Raw genomic sequence first — 21029 nt, forward strand, 5'->3', positions numbered from 1 at the left:
AAACAGAAGGACAGAAACCAAGTTCTCTTGGCTTCTGGTAAAAATAGCAAGTCAATGGTCCCATCTTTACCCCCCTGAATTGCATGACCTCTCATTATATTTGAGTGACTCTGGCATAATCCAATTGTCAACAGTTGGGTTTTTCTTACTAATGGACCTTGACCTTATGCAGATCTACTTCCCGCATCTCTTACCAAGACACCTAGTCCATAGTTACCTAATGACTAGCCTATCTTAACCTCGGTCTGGAAACCAAGGCATCTTCTTATTCAAAATCTCAGGAGCTAGCTCAATAAACAAAACAGAAGTTCCCTTTTTAAGCTTCTTTCATTTCAGCTTCATTTCCCCCAACAATTACCCTTAGGCCTTAATTCAGATCACCTTAGAAAAGTAGAATCCATAGTGCGTTAACAGCTTATTGAGTAATTTGCTCATAGCAACCGTGGGATGTAGCCTGCAAATGCAGTCTCTTCTTCCGTCCCTTTTAGCAGCAAACCCCAGTGGCTCAAGAGGACATCCCACTTGGATGTCCCTCTCCCAGTCTACTCAAGCCCAGTAAACAACACCTAAAAAGAACACAACTTTTTATTTCTTCTTGAGGTACAAATGTTCAGTTAGGACGAGAACTAGCCCAGTGATGGAGACAATGGCTAGCTCTTCCATTTGTTCCAATGAATTCCAGCGGAGGAAGAGGAAATAGGATCTATATTACTCTGGTCTATTAACATTCAGCTTATCAGATCTACCGCGTGGTACTTCTTGAGCAGCACTGCCCAGTAAGGCCGGATGTGGTTAACAGTTGAAGTACAGAGATGGCAAATATGGAGAATTCAACATGTATCTGCAGCTTAGACCAATGTCGCCATATGCTCTCTACAATTCTCTGTTTGGTCAGAGCTGGCCCATCTTTGCTCTATGGAATCCATTTTTGTTCCTTGGATTCTGCTTTGCTGCTTCTGAGGGACAGTAGGTTCAGATCGTCTGGGAGGTGGTAGGAGCCATTCCCTTGGCAGCTTGCTGGGCTAACCAGTACTTGTATCTTTTGGTCTTGGGCTTCTCAAAGTTCACCACAGACATAGGTACCCTCACAGTGTCAAGTCCATTTACCTGTACACAGAACGACAGGACGGGTCAGAGATAAGCTGCGCACATACAAGCTAACACCCCCCAATCACAGCTTTTCTCACCCTCATGTTTCACCTAGTTAGAAAAAGGAGACAGTATGTGAAACACTTACCGTCACTTCACACCAGTACTCGCCCCACCGTGTGATGGGCTCTTCTGGTAACTTTAACGCATGTGGTGCGACCACAACACCAAGCTGCAAAAGATCACAGCCAAAAGGAGCTCTGTTTACATGGCTGCCACTCTAGGCAACCTCACCACGAGGGTTCAAGAATTTCCTGTAGAGGTGAATGAAACTGGGGAGTTTATCCTGGCTGATCCCATGGCAGGGCACAGACCTCCACAGACGCTGGCAGAGAAAGTCAGTCCTAATTTCTCAGAAAGGGAGGTGGATTCACAAAGAGAAACAGGACGTGGGACCACAATTACTATATTCACAAAAGGAATAATTCTCCAGTGAGTCACATTTCCCCAGGTTTTCCCTAGCTAGAGAGGAAATAAGTGATACCGGCATCTTTTCCTATCAGGCTTCAAATTCTACGGGACAACCCTTAGTCCTAAGTCATTCCCATCTCACACCCATGCAAGCCAACCAAGAACACTTTCCCTCACTCCAGCTGGACGATTCTACCTGTCCCTAACAAAGGGCTCAGTCCTGGGCCTTCTTCCCAGGGGCAGCTTCCCCCCTCAGGGTGAGAGCAGTGTAACTCACATTTTTAAGGAAGTGACGGGCAACTATTTCAGGCGTTAGCTCCCATTTGATGTTGTTTTTCATCCCCACCTCCAGGCGACAGGTTCTCAGAAATTTCACTGTCTGAGAGGAATTATAGACAGGGGATAGGTTAGAGCTGGAATCCATGGAGAGGAAGCATGTTAGCAAGAGGCACAGCTTTGAGAGCTCAGGGAAAGCGCACAATTTCTGCTACAGCCAAGACAGATGAGAAGATCAATGGCAAAGACAGAACATTCTTATTGTCTCGAGGCTGATACCGAGACAGAAAAGATGTTTTAGTGACACTTTAGAGAATGTCACCTATACCTGGCTGTTCCTAATTAAGGAGAAACAAGCCATGTCAAAGTTAGGTTCATCAATGGGGGCCACTGGTATATTTCAGGATGGAATGACTTTCATGAACTATTTTAACCCTCTGGCCCTTCAATCCTACCCCACCGCATTAATGATTCCTCCCTGCTTACTGAATGACATATAAATTCATTAGCCAAGGATTCAAGATGTTTTGTAAACCCTGCCCCAAGCGCCTTTCCAGCCATGTTTTCTCATATTACACTATAAAAGTCCCTTGCTTTAGCTAGACTGCTCTCCTTTCTACGTTAAAACGTGCTTTAACTACCTACTTATACTTTTTCTCTCTTGAGAATACCTCTGGCCTATCCAAATCCTACTAATCCCATAAGGCCTAATCTCATCTGAAAAAAGTCCTCCTCAGTCATCCTAATGCATTTTAGTCCATGTCACTCTTATAATTGACTGTTTTGAGTTTACTGGTCATTTTCTCATGTGTCTATGTTTTTTTCCAACTTGTCTGTAAATATCTCTTATCTCACACTTTCCATGGGTCCCCTGGTGCCCCGGTTGGGGCCTCACTCAATAAGCCAGGGCACTTTGCCCAACAGGTCAGAATCTCCCAGGTGGTCTCAATACCTGCTATGGCAGCCACAACACTTCCTCTTTCCCCTACCCTGTGTTTGCAATCGGGAGACATCAAGCAAATCAAGGAGCTTCTCAGGAAGAGGTCAGTGACTCCTGTCGGTAACCAATAAATAGACTTTCCATATTTCTACTCACCGCCTCGCCTGCCTTGGTCTGGATCCTTTCCAATTTTCCTTCTTGTCTCAGCTAGAAAAAGTTAAAGATAGGGAAAAAAGGAAAGAAAAGAAAAATGAGTCCGTCATAAATAATAACAAACTCTTACTAACACACTCAGCTGGGCAAAGGCTGAGCTTCTGGATTCCTGTTCTTACTTCATTTTCAAATTAAATATCTAAGGCAAGGAAGTTGCTAGAGGAAATCTGAAGGCTGTATTCCTCCAAGTCCCCCTGCCTTCCTCCGAGCTCACCAATTTCTCCTCTTCAAACAACTTCCTGTTTTCAGGGGAGGCATAGACAGCCAGTCCTTGAGGAAGTAGTTGATTGCGGCCCACAGATTTCTTCACTGAGACCAGGTCACCCCGCACTCCAAGTTCTGCCAAAGCGAACAGACGCTGGATCAGAACACAGAGCTGCTCTTTTCCACAAAGTAGGAAAGGGCAGCAAACAGGTGACGCCAAACACAACCAGCCTGAAAGGAAGTGGCTCTGCCCGGGCCTTACCCTCTACCGACTGCGTGAGGATGAGCTCCAGGTTGTCTTTGGGCCGGTGTTTCGTGTCCTCCACCAGCTTGTAGACGCGGTGTCGCCGGTGCAGGCGCGGCTTCCGGCCCTCCCCGGCCAGCGGCACCTTCCACCAGCGCTCCACGATGACCGTGCCCTGGCGGCCGGGAAAGCGAGCGTGAGCGCGTCTCCACGGAGAAGGCCCCTGGTCCCCCCGCCGCCAGCCCCTCTAGAAGCGCCCGCCACGTCTCCACGCGCCCCCAGAAACGAGGCTCGGGCGTAAATGGCCCCGGGAGAGTCAAGGACCCCGTAACGCAGACCTGGCCCTCACCCGACTGTGTGACAGGCTGAAGTCGCGTTCCGGGCCGGGGGTGCCCCCTTCGAGTCGCGGCCGGAGCAGCGCCCGGACTCCTCCTGGCAGCAGCCGCTCAGCGCCCGCCCGCAGCAGAGCCCGGCCCGGGGCCGCCATGGGGGCCGCCATGTTTCCCGGCGCGGAGGGGCCCTGGCGGCGGCGCGCGCCTGCGCAGGAAAGGCCCCCGCCGGGTGCCCGCGGCGCGCCTGACGAGGTCTGGTCCCGTGTCCCCGCAGCGTTTTCCTCGCTCCCTTCTCCGTTTCTTTTCGGGGGAGGGACGCCCATAGTTCCTGAGAGCGGGGTGACGATTAGGTGGACGGACACGAAAAGACACTGTCTCCCCCTTGGCTTCACTTTATCCTTAAAACGGGGGCTTGGTGTAGCTCTCAAGTCACTTCCAATTCTGAGTCTGCGACAACTGGGTACTGAGGCAGGAGGGGGACAGCTCTCACTTTCCGGTACTTCACCTAAAGATGGTGGAAGGATGGCATCCTCTGGAAAACGGTGCCAACCCACTCACTCCTTGCGATCTCACTCAGTCTGTTGGCTTCAAGTGCTATTAACATGCCAGTGACTTCCAAATGTCTGTTTCCATCCTAGACTTCGAAACTTGAATATCCGACTTCTTATTTGTCACCTACCCCTTACGTGTCTGCTGGACCCTTCAAAGTTATGCTCCGAACCGCCTGACCCGCAGCCTTTCCCGTCGCAGTGGATGCAAACGCCCGTCTTTCAGTCCTTGGACCCCACTCCTTTCTCTCCTGCAGGAAATCCTGTGGGTTCTACCTTTAAACTTCCAGAATCCAGCCACTTCCCACCACCTCCAAGGCTTCCCCCGTCCTCCTGGATCACTGCAGTGGTCCCCTAACAAATCTCCCTTGAGTCTCTACAGTTTATTCACATCAGTCAGCATCTTTATAAAAACATTAAGACAGATCATGTCACTCTTCTAGCCAAAACTTTGAGATGACGTTCCCCTTTATGTGGGGTTGGCTGATTCCCTCTCCTCCTTCAGGTCGTTGATTAAATGTCACCTTTCCAGTGAGGCCTACCTGGGTCACCCTATTTATTCCCGCAACCTGCCTCAGCCCCTTCACACTCCTGATCCTCCTTCGTCCTTTCCCCCCCCTTTTTCCTCTTTCCTTTGTCCTTGTTTTTTCTCCTTTGCAGTTATCTTCTAACATACTACACGGTTTTCTTATGTTTACTGTTTAGGTTTGTTCGCTCACTGTTAGAAGATACAATGGGGTAGAGATCTTTGTTTCCTGATGCACCCCAAGCACCCAGAACAGTGCCTGGCTCATAGTAGGCCCTCGGTAAGTACTTGTTGAATGGATGAATGAACACGCAGAGGTCTCAGACTGGTGGCCCCTGAACCAGATTTTACTCACAATGTTGCTTTCTTTTTTCAATTAAGTGTTTTTTGTTCTTTGGTGTGTTTTTTTTAGTTAGTAGCCAGTGTTTGAAAAAACACCTGGAGAAATATGCCACAAAAACTTGTCTTTCTAGTTTCTGTTGAAAAATCATACAGTGTGGTACCACTGAGTCTGCATTCCTGCATGGCAACTGGATGGATGGAACTGAGTTGTGTTGGCTTGAGACAGGGTGTAAGCTTTCCTACAGCCCGACCCAGCAGCTCCATTGATTGTGTTGAGCTGTCTGGGCCCCTGGAGGCATTTAGCTGGCAATTCCTACCCTACAAAGCAGTGAGAAAGTGCAACAATGTGAGGCACCCCTGAATTATGAAGGGTAGGGGTGATAATACAAATATTGAACTGGTAGGAACCGAGAACCAGCCAATCAGGTCAGACCTTGCGAAAAGGTCTTGGAGGCGTCCTTTCGTTGCTCAATTTTAGGGCAAGTGGGGCATGTGTGTGTTGGGGGGCAGGCAGGGCTGTTTACCAACCAGTACAGAAGCTAAAGTATTTTAACTGGCATAGCTGTGACGTGCATACATGGCTAAGGGGGGAGGGTGGGGTCCTGAAGTGCCATAAGGGCTGACTCGTGCCCGTGTCATAGTGCCCACTGAGTCACAATGGCACCAGATTGCCTAAACCTCTGCCACCCATCTGGGAACCTCACTTTGCCGCAGGGAGGCACTGAACTAAGAAACTGCCTTGTAACAGGTTGCGCCCCTCTTTCTACTCCCTTTCTTATATCAAGAGGGGGAGAACACGGAACTACCTCTACCCAATCTGGTCACCATTCGCCTATTACCTCTACTGTTACAAATACCGGGTCACCCTCCGGGAGAAGATGCTGCCTTGTTATAAAAGGTACTTGTTTTCATCTCTACTTGTGATTGTTTATATAAACTGTAAGGAAAAATAATAAAGAATTTGAAAGAACTTCCCAGTGGCAGAGACGATAATAGGAAAGTGGAAGGCTGGCGTGGAACTTTAGAATTTTTCCAGCTGGCTGGCCTGGGAAAATGGAAACAGGCTGGTCCAGAGAAGATGAAGGAGGTAGTGCCAGAGCCTAGTCTTATGTTCCTGGAAGTTAGGACCATCTCCCCATCTCAGACTCAGAGATAAACTAATTTGGGCCTTTTCTTTCCAACCAGCATCATTTATAAGGAACAGGAGGACTTGACACTCCGGCCCCGTTGCTGCCTTCAGTGCTCCTGAGTCCCCGGTCGGCCTCCAGGGGGGCAGGAGCACCGAGCAGGGTGACCGTGACCAGCTTCAAGAATTGTATTCGGTAAGTGGACCATGAGCTGGTGCTGTCGAGTTGGGGCTGGGCAGCCCTGTGCCTGCTGTAGTGATGCCTGGCAGAGAAGGGACATTCGCTAGTTGGGAAATAAATCATAGGAAGAGCTAGATGAGGCCTTGGAGCTCGTGTGTAAAAGCTGCTTGCTTTATAGGCAAGGATTCTGGCCCGGAGACCTTAGGTCAAGTTCATAGAGCTGGTGGTGAAAAGCAGGATGGGAAAAGAGGAAGTAGAAACATAGGTAGAGCAGGCTGTGTTAAGTCTTGTGGGACCTACGGCTGTTCAGATGCTAACGGACTGGAATCCAGAACTCCTGCACTTGCCCTTGTGTCATGTTGTGTGTAACTTCTGCATTTCAGATGAGAAGTGGGAGAATTTAGCAAAAACGCATATAATGGGGGAAAATGGAGTTATCAGTGAGAGTGTGAACGGTTGGCGCAGCTTTGTGATGTAAATGTCCGTTTCTATAGGGAAGTGCGTCCGGAGGTGAGGTTAGGGCGGTAACACTGCCTTGACTTCCGAGGTTCCAGCTGTTTGACATGGAGAGCTCCGTGTTAGGGACGTGAGGTCCTGGGACGAAGGGAGGCTGTGGAGTTGAGACCCTGGCTCGTCCTCCCAGGTTCTCCGTCAGCCCACACCCCAGTGGGCCCGAGGTCACACACACAAGCAGGACACCGTGACTGTCACTTTGACTCCCTTTGCAGGCTGGGAACCTGACGGTCCTGGCGACTGACCCCCTGCTCCATCAGAACCCGGTGCAGTTAGACTTCCACTTCCGCCTCACCCCCCAGACCTCTGCCCATTGGCACGGCCTTCTCCGCGACCATCAACTCTTCCTGGATATCCCCCGTCGGGCCTTGGATCAAGGCAACCGGGAAAGGTGACTGAGCCTGGCGGGAGAGGGGAGGGAAGAGGGCGGGGACTTCCTTCTCTTATAGTGTCATAGTCAGGTACGGGTGTGCCCACCCCAGGGCTGACTCAGGAGCTGGATACATGCAAACCACTGAGGGGACGTGCAGACAAGCCTGGAGCCGGCCGGGGTCTGGGATTCAAGGGCTAACAGCCAGCCCATGGGAGGTGGCTGGGTTCAGTCAGAAACACAAAACAGCTGAATGGATGTGCTTTCCAGCTGTTGTGTTTATAGAGTCGTCCCTTCTCCCCAGGCCCCGTCATGGCATGGGTGTCCATCTAATAGCGTTCGATCCCTTGGCTTCAGAGAAAAACCGGTCACAACTTCTCTAGCAACTTGTATTTCCTGACTGGGGTTAACGAAAAATGAGCGATAGATTTCTGTCCAACCAGTAGGTGCCTCTCTGGCTTCTGAGTTCTCTCAACATTTCGTTCACCGTGATTTTTCTCCCTGGACCCTAGTTTGACGGCAACACTGGAGTATGTGGAAGAAAAGACCAATGTGGGCTCCGTGTTTGTAAACTTCCAAAACGACCGCAACGACAGAGGTGGGCATCCGCTGTCCTCCTGGGTCCTGGGTGCTGAAGCAGCTATCAGTGGCTTCCCTCTTAGAAGACCCTCTTCCCCGCACTCTTTCAAAAGGGCACCCTCAAGCATTTCAGGGTTTCACCCTCCCCGCCCCCCCAAGGAGCTTAAGGTGTCTAGCATTCTGTTCAGGTCACACCTGGCCTATGGGGCAGTCCCAGCAGGTGGGTTTCAGGAGGCGGACTGAGGAGCGCTGGTGGGATTGGAGTCCATTCAGGGGAGCTGGCTGGTAGACAGAAAGGGTATGTAGTGGCTTAAGCACCCACAGTGTGAAAGGGCCGGGCCTCAGGCCAGGAAAGGGATGTAATTAACCAGGTGCCTGGAACATGTTACAGAAACTACCTCCTCCCTCAAGCAGTTTCTAGTCTGTCGGATACAAGACAAAGGATGGTCACAAGTTTACAACACCGTCATTGAGTTAGGCGCTCCGTAAACATCATCTCCTTTAATCTTAAATTCTGTGAGGAAGGTTCTAGAATTCTCCATTTAGAAACGTGAAGGCTGAAGTTCAGAAGGGTTGTCACGGACTGTCACAAAGCCAGCGTTAGTCTGCAGTCTGGCTGGTCCCACAGCCCGTCGCCCCAGTGGCTGCACTACACTACTGTCCCACAGCCACTCACTCCCTGGGGGGAACAGCAAACCCTGGACGGTCACACTGACTTACAGAATGTTCTAATTCTTCTCTCCTTTTCACAGGTGCCCTGCTACGGGCCTTCAGCTACATGGGCTTTGAGTTGGTCAGACCAGATGACCCCGCCCTCCCTCCCTGGGACAATGTCATCTTTATGGTGTATCCCCTTGAAAGGGACCTGGGCGACCTGCCCAGTGAGCCCCCTTGAACGGGCTTATTCCTATTCTGTGAGGGGCCGGGGGCCTTGAGACATGGGACCCAGGGACCCAGGATGTGATTCAGGACACCTTCCTCCCTGCTAGGAATAAAGGGCAGTGCAATCAGCAAGCGTTCTTATCTCTGGGGGGCAGGCGGGGTTGGCTGGAGTGGGCCGTCAGGCTGAGCTGGATTCACTGTAGGAGAAGCAGTTGGTAACTGCACAGATCAGAGGGACCTGAACCAAAGAGGGAAGGGACCCAAGGATTTCAGGCTCCTTTTGCCCCCCCCCCCCCCCCCCCGCTGCCCCAAGGCCATTTCCCGTTATTCTAACCCTTTCCTGAGCACCTGCCAGGAGCAAGAACCAAGCCTTACTGGGAGATTCTCATCCACGTATTTCAGTTCAAATGGGAGACAAGTGCTAATGCCTTGTCTTTGGATGTGGGGATCGGAGAAGGCGCATGGGTCCCGCGGCTTTGGCCCAAGGGGATTTCAGTAGACACAGTAAGAAATAGGAAGCGTAGAGAGGGCATTCCAGGCAGCAGGCAGCGTACAGGGTTGTACTGCAAGAATAAGGGACCCATCAGAATGGGACAGAAACTGACAAGGCTTAGAGGCCACATTAAAGGAAGACTTATACACAGCAGCAGACTGCAGCTAGGAAGACACACACTCATTTTCCAGAGCAGGAAGTCTTACAAGAGATGACCTATGTCAGGGGACCTCGCTACTTAACAGGAAAGGATGAGGAAACTGGGCCCTCACTCCCCGACCCTGTGGGAGAGGAGCTCCAGGTCCACGAGTTCATGACAGCCAAGGTCTGCCCCGATTCCTCCTAGGCCCCAGGAGCCACAGTACAGCTGCTCCCTCACGGGAGCCTCTGCGCATTGGTGGGGACTTTTCTGAGAAAATAAATTCTGAGGATCGTGGCTATGGGAAAATAGGGTTGCCATCCACTATATGCGTAGGCCTCGCTAATTCCTAGATTTAAAACAAACCAGCATAAGGCATCCTCATGTGCTAACTTCGTTTTCTAGTTTCTGATCCTTGAAAAAAAGTTCATTTGCCATTATTCTCCCGCCCACATCACTATGCATTTATATTTACTTTGGAGTACCTTCACAGTTCTCCCGGGACCCTCCCGATACTATCAGAACGGACATTCTAAAGTCTTACAGAATGTAAGAATCCTAAGCCAGGCCTTTTCTCCCAGAGCGCGTCAAGGGGGTCTTAGTTACACAGTCCAAACCCAGGCTGGTTCTGGTTCTGAGCGAATGGCTAATTCATGGAGAGTACGATGTGTCCGCGAGCGACACTTCTCCACAGACAGGCCTCTCTGCGTCAGCTGTGTGGCAGTTTCTACCAGATTTCAGTCCAGAAGGTACCCATAGGCCTGTTTCCCCCTTGCGATTTAATCAGCATTTAGTTTCAGGTAATTTTTTGAGAACTTTATTCAGCAAAGAATCTCCTGAATGCTTTAAACAGGTATGTATGTCCCCCCCTCTCTCTGGGTGTGTGCACATACATTATAGACACTATACTGGCAACCGAGAGTATTTCCCGATCGGCCTCTCTCCTTGTCTCCTTGTATTTTAACGTATACAGGGACATAGCCGGAGCAACACCTCAAAAAACCTGTCTCCAGTAACAGCAGCAGTGGAGGCCGGGAGGTTTAACATAAACAGGCTGCTCTGCGCCTCTGCCTCCTGACTCAACTGCAGCCTGCGAGTTCACGCGAAAACTTCTCTCACCTGCTGAGGTGAGTCAAGGTCTGCAGAACCATCCCTTTTGGTGACCAACCCCTGGCTGTTTCCCGGCCCCCACAGGACGCAACCTAGCAGTAGTGTGCATCAGGACTGGCAGAGGGGAACAGGTGTTACGTCCAGGTGTTCAGCAGCCTGGATGTAACGCTTTCAAACACCAGGAGGGGGTGGCAGGTGATGTGGGGCACACGTGTCTCCCTCTACCCCACACACTTCCTGGTCGTCCAGCGGAGGGAGAAAATGCATTTGGACCACAGCAAGAATAAAGGAAGGACTGTGTAGATCTCTTGCTCACAGGCACCTCTTTCCAGGCAACAAATCTGCCAAATCCTGCCAAAGACAAAAACATAAAGACACAAAAAGCGTGGAAGGGCTCAATCAGAGAGCAAGTTGAAGCTACAGGAAAGCAGCTGCAGAGACGTGGCATTGAGCTGGGCTTGGAGAAGGGAGCACAGCGAGGCCCACGTTGTCACCGCCACTACTTGTGCTGCTACAGACAGGCGACAGCTCCACTCACAGCCGAGCAGAAGACGGACGCAGCTGGAGCCAACTTCAGATTAAGTAATCGTCTTCAAGGTTATCATCAGCAGACAGAGAGGCAGCTTCTATGCAGCAGAAACGAGAAGTGAGACACTGCCCTGATGCAGCAGGCCCTGCCCGAGGCGCAGGGGTGCCCCACGACCACCGGGGTCAGCAGCCGCCTTCACAAGCCCCCCAGTTTGTAGAGACTGACTGACTAATGGGAACCTCCGGAGGTGCTCCAGGAGGACGTGCTGTTGGTACCTGACAGGCTGAGGCAGGACAGGCTATGTGCTATCTCCCCGGGGCTCTTCTTGGCCTCAGTGAGCACGCTGCCGTCAGAGGCATCTGCTTCTGTGACCTGAGAGAAGGAAGATAAGAGAAAAAGGAAGAACGTGGTGGCTGGTGGAAAAGGAGCAGCCCTCGGTCACTTGCTCACGCCATCTGGTTCAGGCAGTTGAGTTTGGCCGCCGAGAGAGACACACGCCTCGTGGCAGTAGCCCTAGTGGAGCGACTCCGGGAAGCTCTACAGAACGTCCCGCGCGACCAGGAGCCTCATGTCTCCACGCACGAGCTGTGCCCTGGAGGAGCGCCCTCCGCGCCAGCAACGGCTCACTCACCACATCATGCAGCATGTCTGACACTGCTCTATTCTCTTCCACGTCTTCAGGAAGCTCAACCGCGTATCCCTTGCGAACTAATTCTAACCCAATATCAAGTTTCTGAGAAGAAAAAGGAAAAGGGAATGAGGTTCTCTCTAAGGAAGGGCAAATCTGAGGACACGGGAGGACGGCTAGTCTGAGGACATGCCCTGGGAGGACGGGAAGCCGGACCTTCCCAAGTGGCTGTCATCAGATAAGGTGTTCTGAGGAGGAAACGGCAAACGCGCCGGTGAGCCACGAGCGACCCCGTCTTACCTGCCCATTGCTGGTATCGTACAAGTAGACCTTGGGCCAGGTTGCGGCCCCGGTCTGCACGTAGCTAGAGATCTTGGCCACCAGGGGCTTCCAGTCAGCACAATGCGTGAGCCTGTCAAACTCGTCCAGGGCGTCCTCTTCCCACTGCCCACCTGGCAAAAGATGGCGGCACAGCCTAAGGAGGGGGCCTGCTGACGGGGTGGGCCGCATGCTGGAGGGAAGCTGGCACTACCTTTCTACTCCGGAAGGCACCGCTGCCTGCCAGGCCAGCTTCTGGCTGTTGCTTTCTAGAGCTGGTGAGAAAAAGACACCCGAACCCCTAGAACTCAAAAAGCTTGGATCGGGAGAAGCCCTGCCATGTGCTGTGTCAGTTATTCTATTTGGAGACAAGGTCAGCGGGTGTTGGGACTCATTTACCTGTGGGGACAATCCGTGCCAGGCTACACTCTATTGCTTGAAATGGAAGGCTTAGGAAGTCACTCCTGATGTGAAAGAAACTGCAGTTAGACTCCAAGTGCCAGAACGTTCCTTGCTTCTAGACAGCCCCGACTACCCCGCGGGAGAAGACACCCCTACCCCTGTGAGGCCTGGCAATAGGTCGCCCCCCCCTCCCACAGCCAGGGCCGAGTCCACGGCTGCCACTCCAGCCTGGCCTGCACTGACCTGAGTGCCCGGAGGTCCCTCAGTGGGCAGTCGCCATTGTCTCCAAAGTCCACGAAATAGAGGTCCAGGTTCCCGTTCTCCAAGGTGCCCAGGACCCGGGCTCGATACCAGGAACCATTTGTAGGTAAAGGTGCGGCTACAATGTCTCCTACGTGCACAGTCAAGTCTTCAGGCTACGCGGGATGAGGGGGCGGGAGGGGGCAGTTAGGGAGGCACAGGCTCAGAAACACAAACGGGCAAGACCGGACACACGGAGGAGCGAGGAGCTGCTCCACAGGAAAAGGGAGAGGAGTGACCACAATGAGAAAGCTAAGTCCCTTGTTCATCAAAGCCAGCTCTGTCCCCATGGCAGCTCACCAGGCTGTTCTCATAGTGCTGGGTCATCTCGCGGACAAGCTTGTCCAACTGCAGGCTGCGGGAGCCAATGATTTGGATCCAAAAGTGGTTAGGATGCTCGGAGGCAGACACGTACACTTCCAGGAACTCGTCAGCATGGAAACTGAAGTCAGGACTGGGGACTAAACACAGGGATGAGTGAGCTAAGCTGCAGCATCACCACCATCTAACATGGTGACCACATCAGAACCACCTGTGGTTGGAATGGGGAGATTGCCCCGGTGGGGAGAGGTACAAATACCAACTATTATAATAAAAGTGGTTCAAGGGAGCCCGGGATGAATCAGACAAGAACATCCTGAAGAAAAGTACTAAGCTATGTTCTGTACCTTCCTATGTAACTGAGTAATAGGAGTTTACATTCTTAGTCATCTGCCATGTATTCAAATCAGTCACCAGTTACAGTGACGGTAAATCCTCCATGGTCCAGCTGCAACACGGACCAGTGAAAAGGTCTATCGACAGACGGGCTCACTCCAGCTCCCAGGCTTCCACTGACTCATTATGTGACCCTGGAAAGTCTGGACAAGCCTCTCGTAGGGGCCCTCGTCTTCCCTGCCCATCCCGCACCTACGCATTGAAGAGAAAGCTCACAGCCTTTTAATTCTTGAATGGCGAGGATTTTTAAAGAATGAGACAGTCCCAAAAAAATACACCAAAAACAACTGGGCTGAGTATTTTACTTGTTTAGTAAGTATGTTTGGAGAAAGAATGTCATATAAATTCAATTATTTGGTATACTACTCACAGCCTAGTTTCCTGTCAACTAGCATATTTTTATATTGTTCTCCATCATTAACTGGTTTGTATTCAGAAAAATATTATCTATCATACTAACTCAAGCAAAATATTACCAGGAAGGCATATTTGTGATGAAAGACTTATGAGTAATCAAGAAAGTAGACATTTCTTTTATTGCTTCCTATGCTGGGTTCTCTTAAGCCAGTGTTTCTATCGTCCGTACAGCTAATGGGTTCCCTCTCTACTACGTACTTTCAAACATGGACATCCCTGGACTGGTCTGGGCTCCAGACTTCTGAAAGCTGTCACCATCAGGCTTCTCCCAGGAACCTTCTGGCCCTACAACCGCCATGTCGCCACCGCCTTTGCGGGGAGGAACTGCCAGTGGTACAGCCTGCTCCGGGCTGGCACCAGAGCTTTTCCAGAAAGCTGGCTCTCCGGCTGCACCCCGTTCTGTCACTTCTTCTCTTCTTACACTGATTGGCTGCTTGCGTGGGACTCTGGTTTCTGCAGCATGAGCGATTCTCTTCCGAAGTTCTTCATCTTCTGAAACTTTCTCTAGTATCAAATGCTGTGGAAAGTAAGAGAAGGGATGATAGCTGTGTGGCTAGATAATTTGACCCAGGACAAATCTGACTGAGGAATAAAGAGTTCTTCTCATTCTTAGATACGACTCAAGTCTATCAACTACTTGCCTTGGCTGCCGCCACTTCCTTCTGTGTTCCTGAGATTTTTATAAGCCTTGAGAGTAGTAATGTGCCTTCTGATTCTTTGTCACAGGTAATTTTGGCTCCAGAGGCCTTACAGATAGAACGGATCGTCTCGCCGCCTCTCCCTACATTGAACAACAATAAAATCCTGTCCTTCTGTCCCGGCCAACCGTAAGTCTAGAGAAATCACTATTTTGTATATATGAGTACTAGGAGAGGAGAGTCGGTTCGCATTTCCACACTGAGCAGAATGCAGAACACTGAATGGAAAGCAGGAGCTACAGAAATTGTAAGAAGGGGAATACTGGGTTATTCGTTCTACCCATCTTTTTTCAACTCTGCTAGGTTAATTTCTCCATGTCATTTCCATTTTTTTGTCCACTCAGCATACGTCACATCCTCACTTCATTAGAAGAGATCCCATATGCTGCGTGAAACATGGCACCAAGGACAGGACACGTCTCTGCCTCGAGAAGCAGCATAAGGAATGCTCTGGGGGGAAACCACAGCAGGTGCTCTCTAGAGTGCTATCGTGAAAGATCTGGGGTGCTAACAGCTTCCTTCGCTTCCCTTTGGAAACCTATTACGAGGTAAGGACATTCACCCGAACCCTTCGAGAACCTATCCATAAAGTTCAGATCACACAACTTCTTGAGGATGTGTTTTTTGCTTTACCAAAATGGTTCTGTACGAAAGTAAAGCTGTGGTCTCAATGTCCCTTTCTTTTTCCCAGCAGGGTGAGGGGGTAGATAGGCCAGGAAAGACCGCTGGGAAGGTGTGAAAGAAAGGTAAAGAAAAGACAAGAGCAGAGGAAGCTGTCCAGTGGTACCTATGATTCTGCCCACAGATCTCTGGGGAACTGAGAGCTGCTCAGACACGGGGGCACTCTCTGTCAGGATCTGATGGATGGCTGCTTTGGCTTTGCACACCTGAACAGGAAAACCACTGATAAGAAGCAGCCGCTCATCGCCTACATCCTCTGTGTCCACGTCAATCCGAGCACCAGTTTGTTTCCGCAGCTGCAGAGAAAAGGATACGTGGCAGTATGTCTGGAAGAGACACCATTCGGGTCAGCAAGGTACTTGGAACCCAACCTTGGAGGTAGATGGAACTGGACACAATTACCAGCCAAATCGGGATGCTATAAGTAGTCCCCACTCACAGGTATTTATGGAAAGAGATTAGTGACAAAGGTAACCCTAAATAGCAGTGAATTGAAAATGGTTTCTCTTTGTGTACAGAACCCTGTTGTTTCCTCCTGATTTTATTCGGCTTAGAGAATTAAATATTTTGTTTTCTTGACATGCCACCTGAACAATGGAAGACGATAAGAAGAATCAGGCAGCTATTCAATATTTACTGTCCATTAATGAGAGTTTATTAATTCCATAGTAGAGAAGAATGGTTTAAGCTATACCAAGCCGAGACTCATCCAATCAAAAATCCCCATTTTGAGCCAAGTCATGTCATCCATTCGCGAGGGAGCGGAAGTACTCATCTCCAGAAGGTAATCAGCATCTTAACTAAAACGTTCCTGTACTCTTTCTTTTTAAAATATACACAGTGTGGGTGGTTTCTATGGGATGGGGCAGAGAAGGGGAGCCGGGAGCCCGTGCACACGCTTACCTGTTTAATGTTGGCGCCCTGCCGGCCAATGATGAGCTTCACAGCCTCCTGAGGCACTCGCATCTCTATCTCGATGTCGTCCTCCCCAACGAACGTCAGCCGCTCTTCTGCACAGATCACAGCTCATCAGATCGGACTTAGATAACACCCACAGACAGCTACTACGAGCCCTCCCCTGAACGGAGCTGTCAGAGAGACACTGATGCAAGAGATAAACACAGGGTCTCAACCACAGTGACAAGTGGAAGTAGCAGCTGAGTGGGAATTGGAAGATCCGGAAAGACCAGAAGATGGCCACTAACTCTGGGATACTGTTTCAGATGCTAAAGTGGGGAACGCATTTGGCTCTGCAAGAGAGATGCTGGGTTCGAGGCAAACTATTTGTCTTGGAGAAGAATGAACGAGTCCATTACGCTGACAACTTCTCCTGTCTGTACATAAATCATTTCTCTAGGTCCAGCCTCTGGGGAAAATGAACCCCACAGTTCGCCTTCTCCTAATAACTGAATAGAAGGAGCATATAAAAAAGGTAAGAAGAGTATAGATATTTAAAAAGAAAAAAAGAAGAACCCACTGCAGCGTTGATGTTGCTGAAAGGAACAGATCGATAGAATCATAAAATGAATTCTTCACGTCATAGAAATGATAGCTTCATATAAATGATAATAGCTTTACATGAAGAACAGAGAAAAGAAGAAACCAAACAGTTTCAGTCAAAGAGCCCTCACAGAAAGCCAATTACATCCCACAAATGCTACCCAGTCTGGCAAGGACAGTTTTCATTTCAGGTTAACAAGGCCCGAACACCTTCTGCCATTTCCATATGTACTCACGTGGGGTTCACATACCTCTGCTTTCCCTATATCTGCGATACAGGATATAGGCGACTGCTGCACTGGCTGGAATCCCGAGGCCCAGTGCTATTTTCTGAATAGTGGACAAACTTGTCCAAGAATTCCGTTCAGTGGACATTTTCTGCTGTCCTCTAACTTACATCCTGAAATAAGCAAACGAGGGAAAAGAAGGTGCTTTCATTCAACATCTTTATGACTGGCAGGGAGACATGGGAACATGTTATATTATTATTTAAAAGAACACTACTACCTACTTTCCCATTTCAAGAGCTTGAGCAGTCTCAGAATCTATCTCATATAAAAGGTCTCAGGGTATTTTTAAAAGGTTAGCTAAGGGTCACATATACATACCACTAAACAGAGGCATGCTCCATCCCCTCGCCCCAAGTAGAACTATATGTTGATCACTTTTAAAGCGCAAAGGAACAAAAAATTATTAAATGAGTATTTAAAAACATATATTTGGATTTCATAGCAAACTATTTAATATTCCTTATTGTGCTCTTCTAGGTCTCCAGGCCTTTCCAGAAGCTGTTGTCTCTGCAAGGAATGGCTTTCTAGGCCATTGTAACGAGATATGCTTTAAAATGAGTGAGGAAATGTAATTTATGCTACAATTTGCTTCCAGGTACAAAAACTCAACCCACATGATTGATATCAAAGAAAAACATGGTTTTCACCTTAAAAATAAAACCTGGTTATATCCTCGTAAGGCTAAAAACACATTCATTAGTAAAGGACCTATTTACAAAGAACACTTTGGTCCTAAATGTGCTTTTCCTGAAGCCTTCCAGGAATAGTGATGACGGTAAGGAGAAGACCTGGCATAGACATCTCCTTCTGGGGAGTAGTAGGTGGATTTCCTGCTACTGTCAGACAAGGGTCCGAGTTTGGCATCTGGCCTTAGAGCTTTACTAACCAGTAGAAATAAAGGTTGTCCCAGAACTACCAGAGATTTGCCAAATCTGTGTTTTTTCCTAGCCAATAGTTTTAAACAAATTGAATCCACTCTCTTGTCCAGACTCATGGCCTGAACAGAAAATCAAAACCTCCTTTTAATATCTTGGGGAGGGACTCTTTTCAAGTGTCTTGTTATTCCAGGCTGTTACTCCGTAGGTAGGTCCATCATACTGTATCACTTTTAGAGACGTAATATCTCCCTTTTTAGTGGGTAGGAAGAAAAAGGTTGAGTTTACTGTGGGGTTTGAGTTACAAGGTTCCTTCCCTAACTAATGAGTCTCTTTCCCCCCAACTAGGCTGCAAATAAAACTTTTCAGCACTCTCTGTGAAAGTTTGGGTGGTATCATGTTAACATCTTGAATATACCAAAGGAAAGGAAACAAGCTCGGTTTCATAAAGGAGATTTTTTTTTTTTTTTTTTTGCTTAATTCTTCAAGATATGAACTTCAAACTACCATTTTCCTACATTAAGGTATGGTTTATTCTGGGTGTCTAGAAGGGATTTCAGTTCTTATATGTACTGGTTACTTCATATATTTTCTCATATGGGCTCTTAAGTGCAAAGTGTGTGTTCACTATTAATGTGCCTCAGTTAAACAGTGCTAGCTAGCTCTGTTATGGGCTCAGCATGCTGGGAACACGAGGAGGACTAAGAACTGCCTGAGATGGTCAAGTAGGAAAGATAAACACCAAAACAACTAATTACATGGCAGTGCAAAGACAATATCAATTCTTGGTTCATGCAACAGCTGGGAGGAGACAGAATTTAAAAGGCTGATTTCTTAGACGGTACATACTAGGTGAACAGCAGCCCATTAAAAGACAAATCATTTATCTTCTACATTCAAACCAATAAATATTTAATATCCAATGGGTACTTGGCTGTGAGGATACAACAGTCCAGACAGACTCGGTAGCTGGCTTCACGGAGCTTTCTATCAGGCAGGGAAGGTCTTATCTTGACAGGTAGCAGTCTGTAGGTGTTAAAGGTTTGGAGAAACTGAAACAAATGTAACCCAGTAACTCAGTCAGAACTCCAGTGCTATCTGCCTTTAATACCGTCTTTCTGGCCATAATTCATGCTTATGGGGCATAGAATTTTAGAACTAGAAGGGACCACAGAGATCTGATTCCACTCATGTTGCAACTGGGGAAAGTGAGATCCAAGGAGATACAGAGATTTCCCTAACGATACACAGCTAATTAGTCATTTCCACACAATACAGTGTGCAGTGTGGTTTGAAGAACAGTCACAGTGGCATCTCTTTAAGGAGACTCAAAGGACTACTAGCCATTGTTTTTTTCCAGTTCAGAAACTATCAGGGGCAAGGCAAAAGGATTACTTGATACTCCTCTGGCTCTGCAGCTAAATCCCCCCAGTCCTGACCCTGAATACTACGCTGGGTTTCATCACAAAGGGGTTCCACGTTACTCCAAATATCCCTTCATAACACACGCGTTGCCTATAATTTTTGATTAAACAGCTGTGTCTGTAGTGAGAGTGAACTGAAGGCAGCAACAGTAGGTGTAGGGAGACTAATTCAGAGGCCAAGTCTAGGTGTCAATGATAAAGATGGAGAGAAGTAAAAGGATTAGAAAGCGTTTTATTAGGTAGAATCCAGAAGACCTAGCAACTGATTTATGGACGGGTTAGAGGCTGAGCCACCACAGTAAACGCCTGGTGGCGTTTGAGATAAGAGACTATTGATGATTTGGTGGTGGCGGGGGCTTGTGTGGTAGGAAGATGAATGTCCGTGACAAGGGTACATTTGTTGGGTGACTTCTATTTGGACTAAAGGCTCAATTTGACTTAACTCCTCTTCAGCGATTACAAATGAAGTTGGTGCTAATCGAGTTATCAGCTGATGTCTCAACCAGTGGAAAGCTACTTGACTGATCAAATACAGTTTTGTTGATAAGTTACATATCCTTTCGCATTGTTGGAAGTTTCTCTTTAGAAAAAAGGTTATAAAAGTGGGAAATAGGATGGAAATGGGGATAACTGGATCGCTTGTGTTGGATTTTATGGCTTCAAATGGAGTGTGAAGAGGAGATTAGCACTTAGGACCACGGTTCCTAGGAGAAGCTGGGTCAAGACAAGGAGATGCAGAGCCTGTGAGGTGAGAAACGTGGCGAGATGATGGTTTTCAGCGGAGTTAACTTGGAAGTTTCCCGGCGTTTGTATTCAACAGCTGCGAACAACTACCTGATACGCGCAGCCAAGACTGACTTCCATATTATCATCCAAAATACAGTGAGGAGGCGAATTACACCGTGAGCTCCGTGGGGGCGAGGCCCTTTCATTCCGGTATCGCCTCATAACCAGGACGCACCGAGTACCTGAGACACGGTGAGCGTCTTGTTGTGAAGGAATTGGGGCAGCTCATTCAATCTCCTCATCCTCGCCACGTTTATTTTTAAACCGGCATAATTAATGCAAAAGCTGAGCAAAATACAAGGGAAACTGAGAGACCGACGGGATGGCGGTTCCCCTAAGGACCGGGCCCCTGAAGGGTCCGCACTGGGGCGGGGCAGACGCTCTCGCACCGGGTCCGTTGTGGCTTAAGCCTGGGCGCAGATCGTCTCCTTAGGACACGGTAACGAGCCGCGGCGGGAAAGCTGCCCCCAACGGCGCCTCACCTCGCGACGCTCAGACGCCCGCCCCCCGGCCCCACACCCCGGCCTCGCTCCGGGACGCCTGCCTCCCTCAGCCCCACATCTCCTCCTCCTCGCTGCCAGGGACGCCCCCGCCAGCCTCTCCCAGTCCCCCACCCTCAGATCGCGGTCCCCGCCCTTACCGCTCCTCGGGTCAGCCGCCGCGCGCTCCGCCTCGCACCTCAGCCCAGCGGCCGTCGCCTCCCACTCGCACCGCGACTAGCCTGCGCCGGCCTCGCTTCAGGCGCCACTTCTCCGCCCCCGCAGCCCCCACCCCCACCCCCCCGGCGCCAATCAACGCCCGGCTGGCGGCCCGACCAATCGCCTTCCCCGCCACAACCAATCCCTCCGCGAGCTGCCCCTGAGCGACGGGCTGCTGCGTGCTGGTG

General features: G+C 49.5%; 3 protein-coding genes and 1 long non-coding RNA gene across 9 annotated transcripts; 2 read left to right on the forward strand and 2 right to left on the reverse strand.

The window, feature by feature from the left end:
- Positions 1-567: 567 nt before the first annotated feature.
- MRPL9 (mitochondrial ribosomal protein L9) lies at positions 568-3972 on the reverse strand. The gene is made up of 7 exons (XM_019740035.2): positions 3787-3972; positions 3456-3612; positions 3204-3328; positions 2933-2983; positions 1838-1939; positions 1238-1321; positions 568-1107 (listed from the first exon to the last, which is right to left on the reverse strand). Exons 1-7 carry the CDS (start codon positions 3934-3936, stop codon positions 973-975), a joined length of 804 nt encoding a protein of 267 aa, XP_019595594.1. The 5' UTR covers positions 3937-3972; the 3' UTR covers positions 568-972.
- Positions 3973-4276: 304 nt separating this feature from the next.
- Positions 4277-8964, forward strand: OAZ3 (ornithine decarboxylase antizyme 3). Its single transcript, XM_074319202.1, is given in 8 exon segments — positions 4277-4582; positions 5023-5123; positions 5971-6083; positions 6371-6431; positions 6433-6507; positions 7221-7396; positions 7888-7973; positions 8707-8964. Coding segments are annotated over 7 exon segments (702 nt in total). The 5' UTR covers positions 4277-4582; positions 5023-5075; the 3' UTR covers positions 8850-8964.
- Positions 8965-10269: 1305 nt separating this feature from the next.
- On the reverse strand, positions 10270-20910 carry TDRKH (tudor and KH domain containing). Of its 5 annotated transcripts, none has more exons than XM_074319192.1 (13): positions 20784-20910; positions 17020-17168; positions 16172-16278; positions 15375-15474; positions 14531-14670; positions 14088-14406; positions 13056-13216; positions 12699-12871; positions 12453-12517; positions 12036-12187; positions 11739-11840; positions 11383-11479; positions 10270-11204 (listed from the first exon to the last, which is right to left on the reverse strand). In XM_074319192.1, exons 2-13 carry the CDS (start codon positions 17141-17143, stop codon positions 11152-11154), a joined length of 1593 nt encoding a protein of 530 aa, XP_074175293.1. In that variant the 5' UTR covers positions 17144-17168; positions 20784-20910; the 3' UTR covers positions 10270-11151. The 5 variants fall into 5 exon arrangements, with proteins under 5 accessions (XP_074175293.1, XP_074175292.1, XP_074175295.1 ...); XM_074319191.1 differs by having other exon boundaries at positions 15375-15564; XM_074319194.1 differs by lacking the exons at positions 14531-14670; positions 15375-15474 and adding an exon at positions 15475-15564.
- On the forward strand, positions 14667-18400 carry LOC109451638 (uncharacterized). Of its 2 annotated transcripts, XR_012491877.1 has the most exons (5): positions 14667-15135; positions 15279-15623; positions 15938-16052; positions 17536-17653; positions 18282-18397. It is a non-coding gene; the product is annotated as an uncharacterized LOC109451638 (long non-coding RNA). The 2 variants fall into 2 exon arrangements; XR_002138003.2 differs by having other exon boundaries at positions 15279-16052; positions 18282-18400.
- Positions 20911-21029: the final 119 nt, after the last annotated feature.

This window comes from Rhinolophus sinicus, linkage group LG14 (assembly GCF_036562045.2).
Source record: "Rhinolophus sinicus isolate RSC01 linkage group LG14, ASM3656204v1, whole genome shotgun sequence".
NCBI lineage: Eukaryota > Metazoa > Chordata > Mammalia > Chiroptera > Rhinolophidae > Rhinolophus > Rhinolophus sinicus.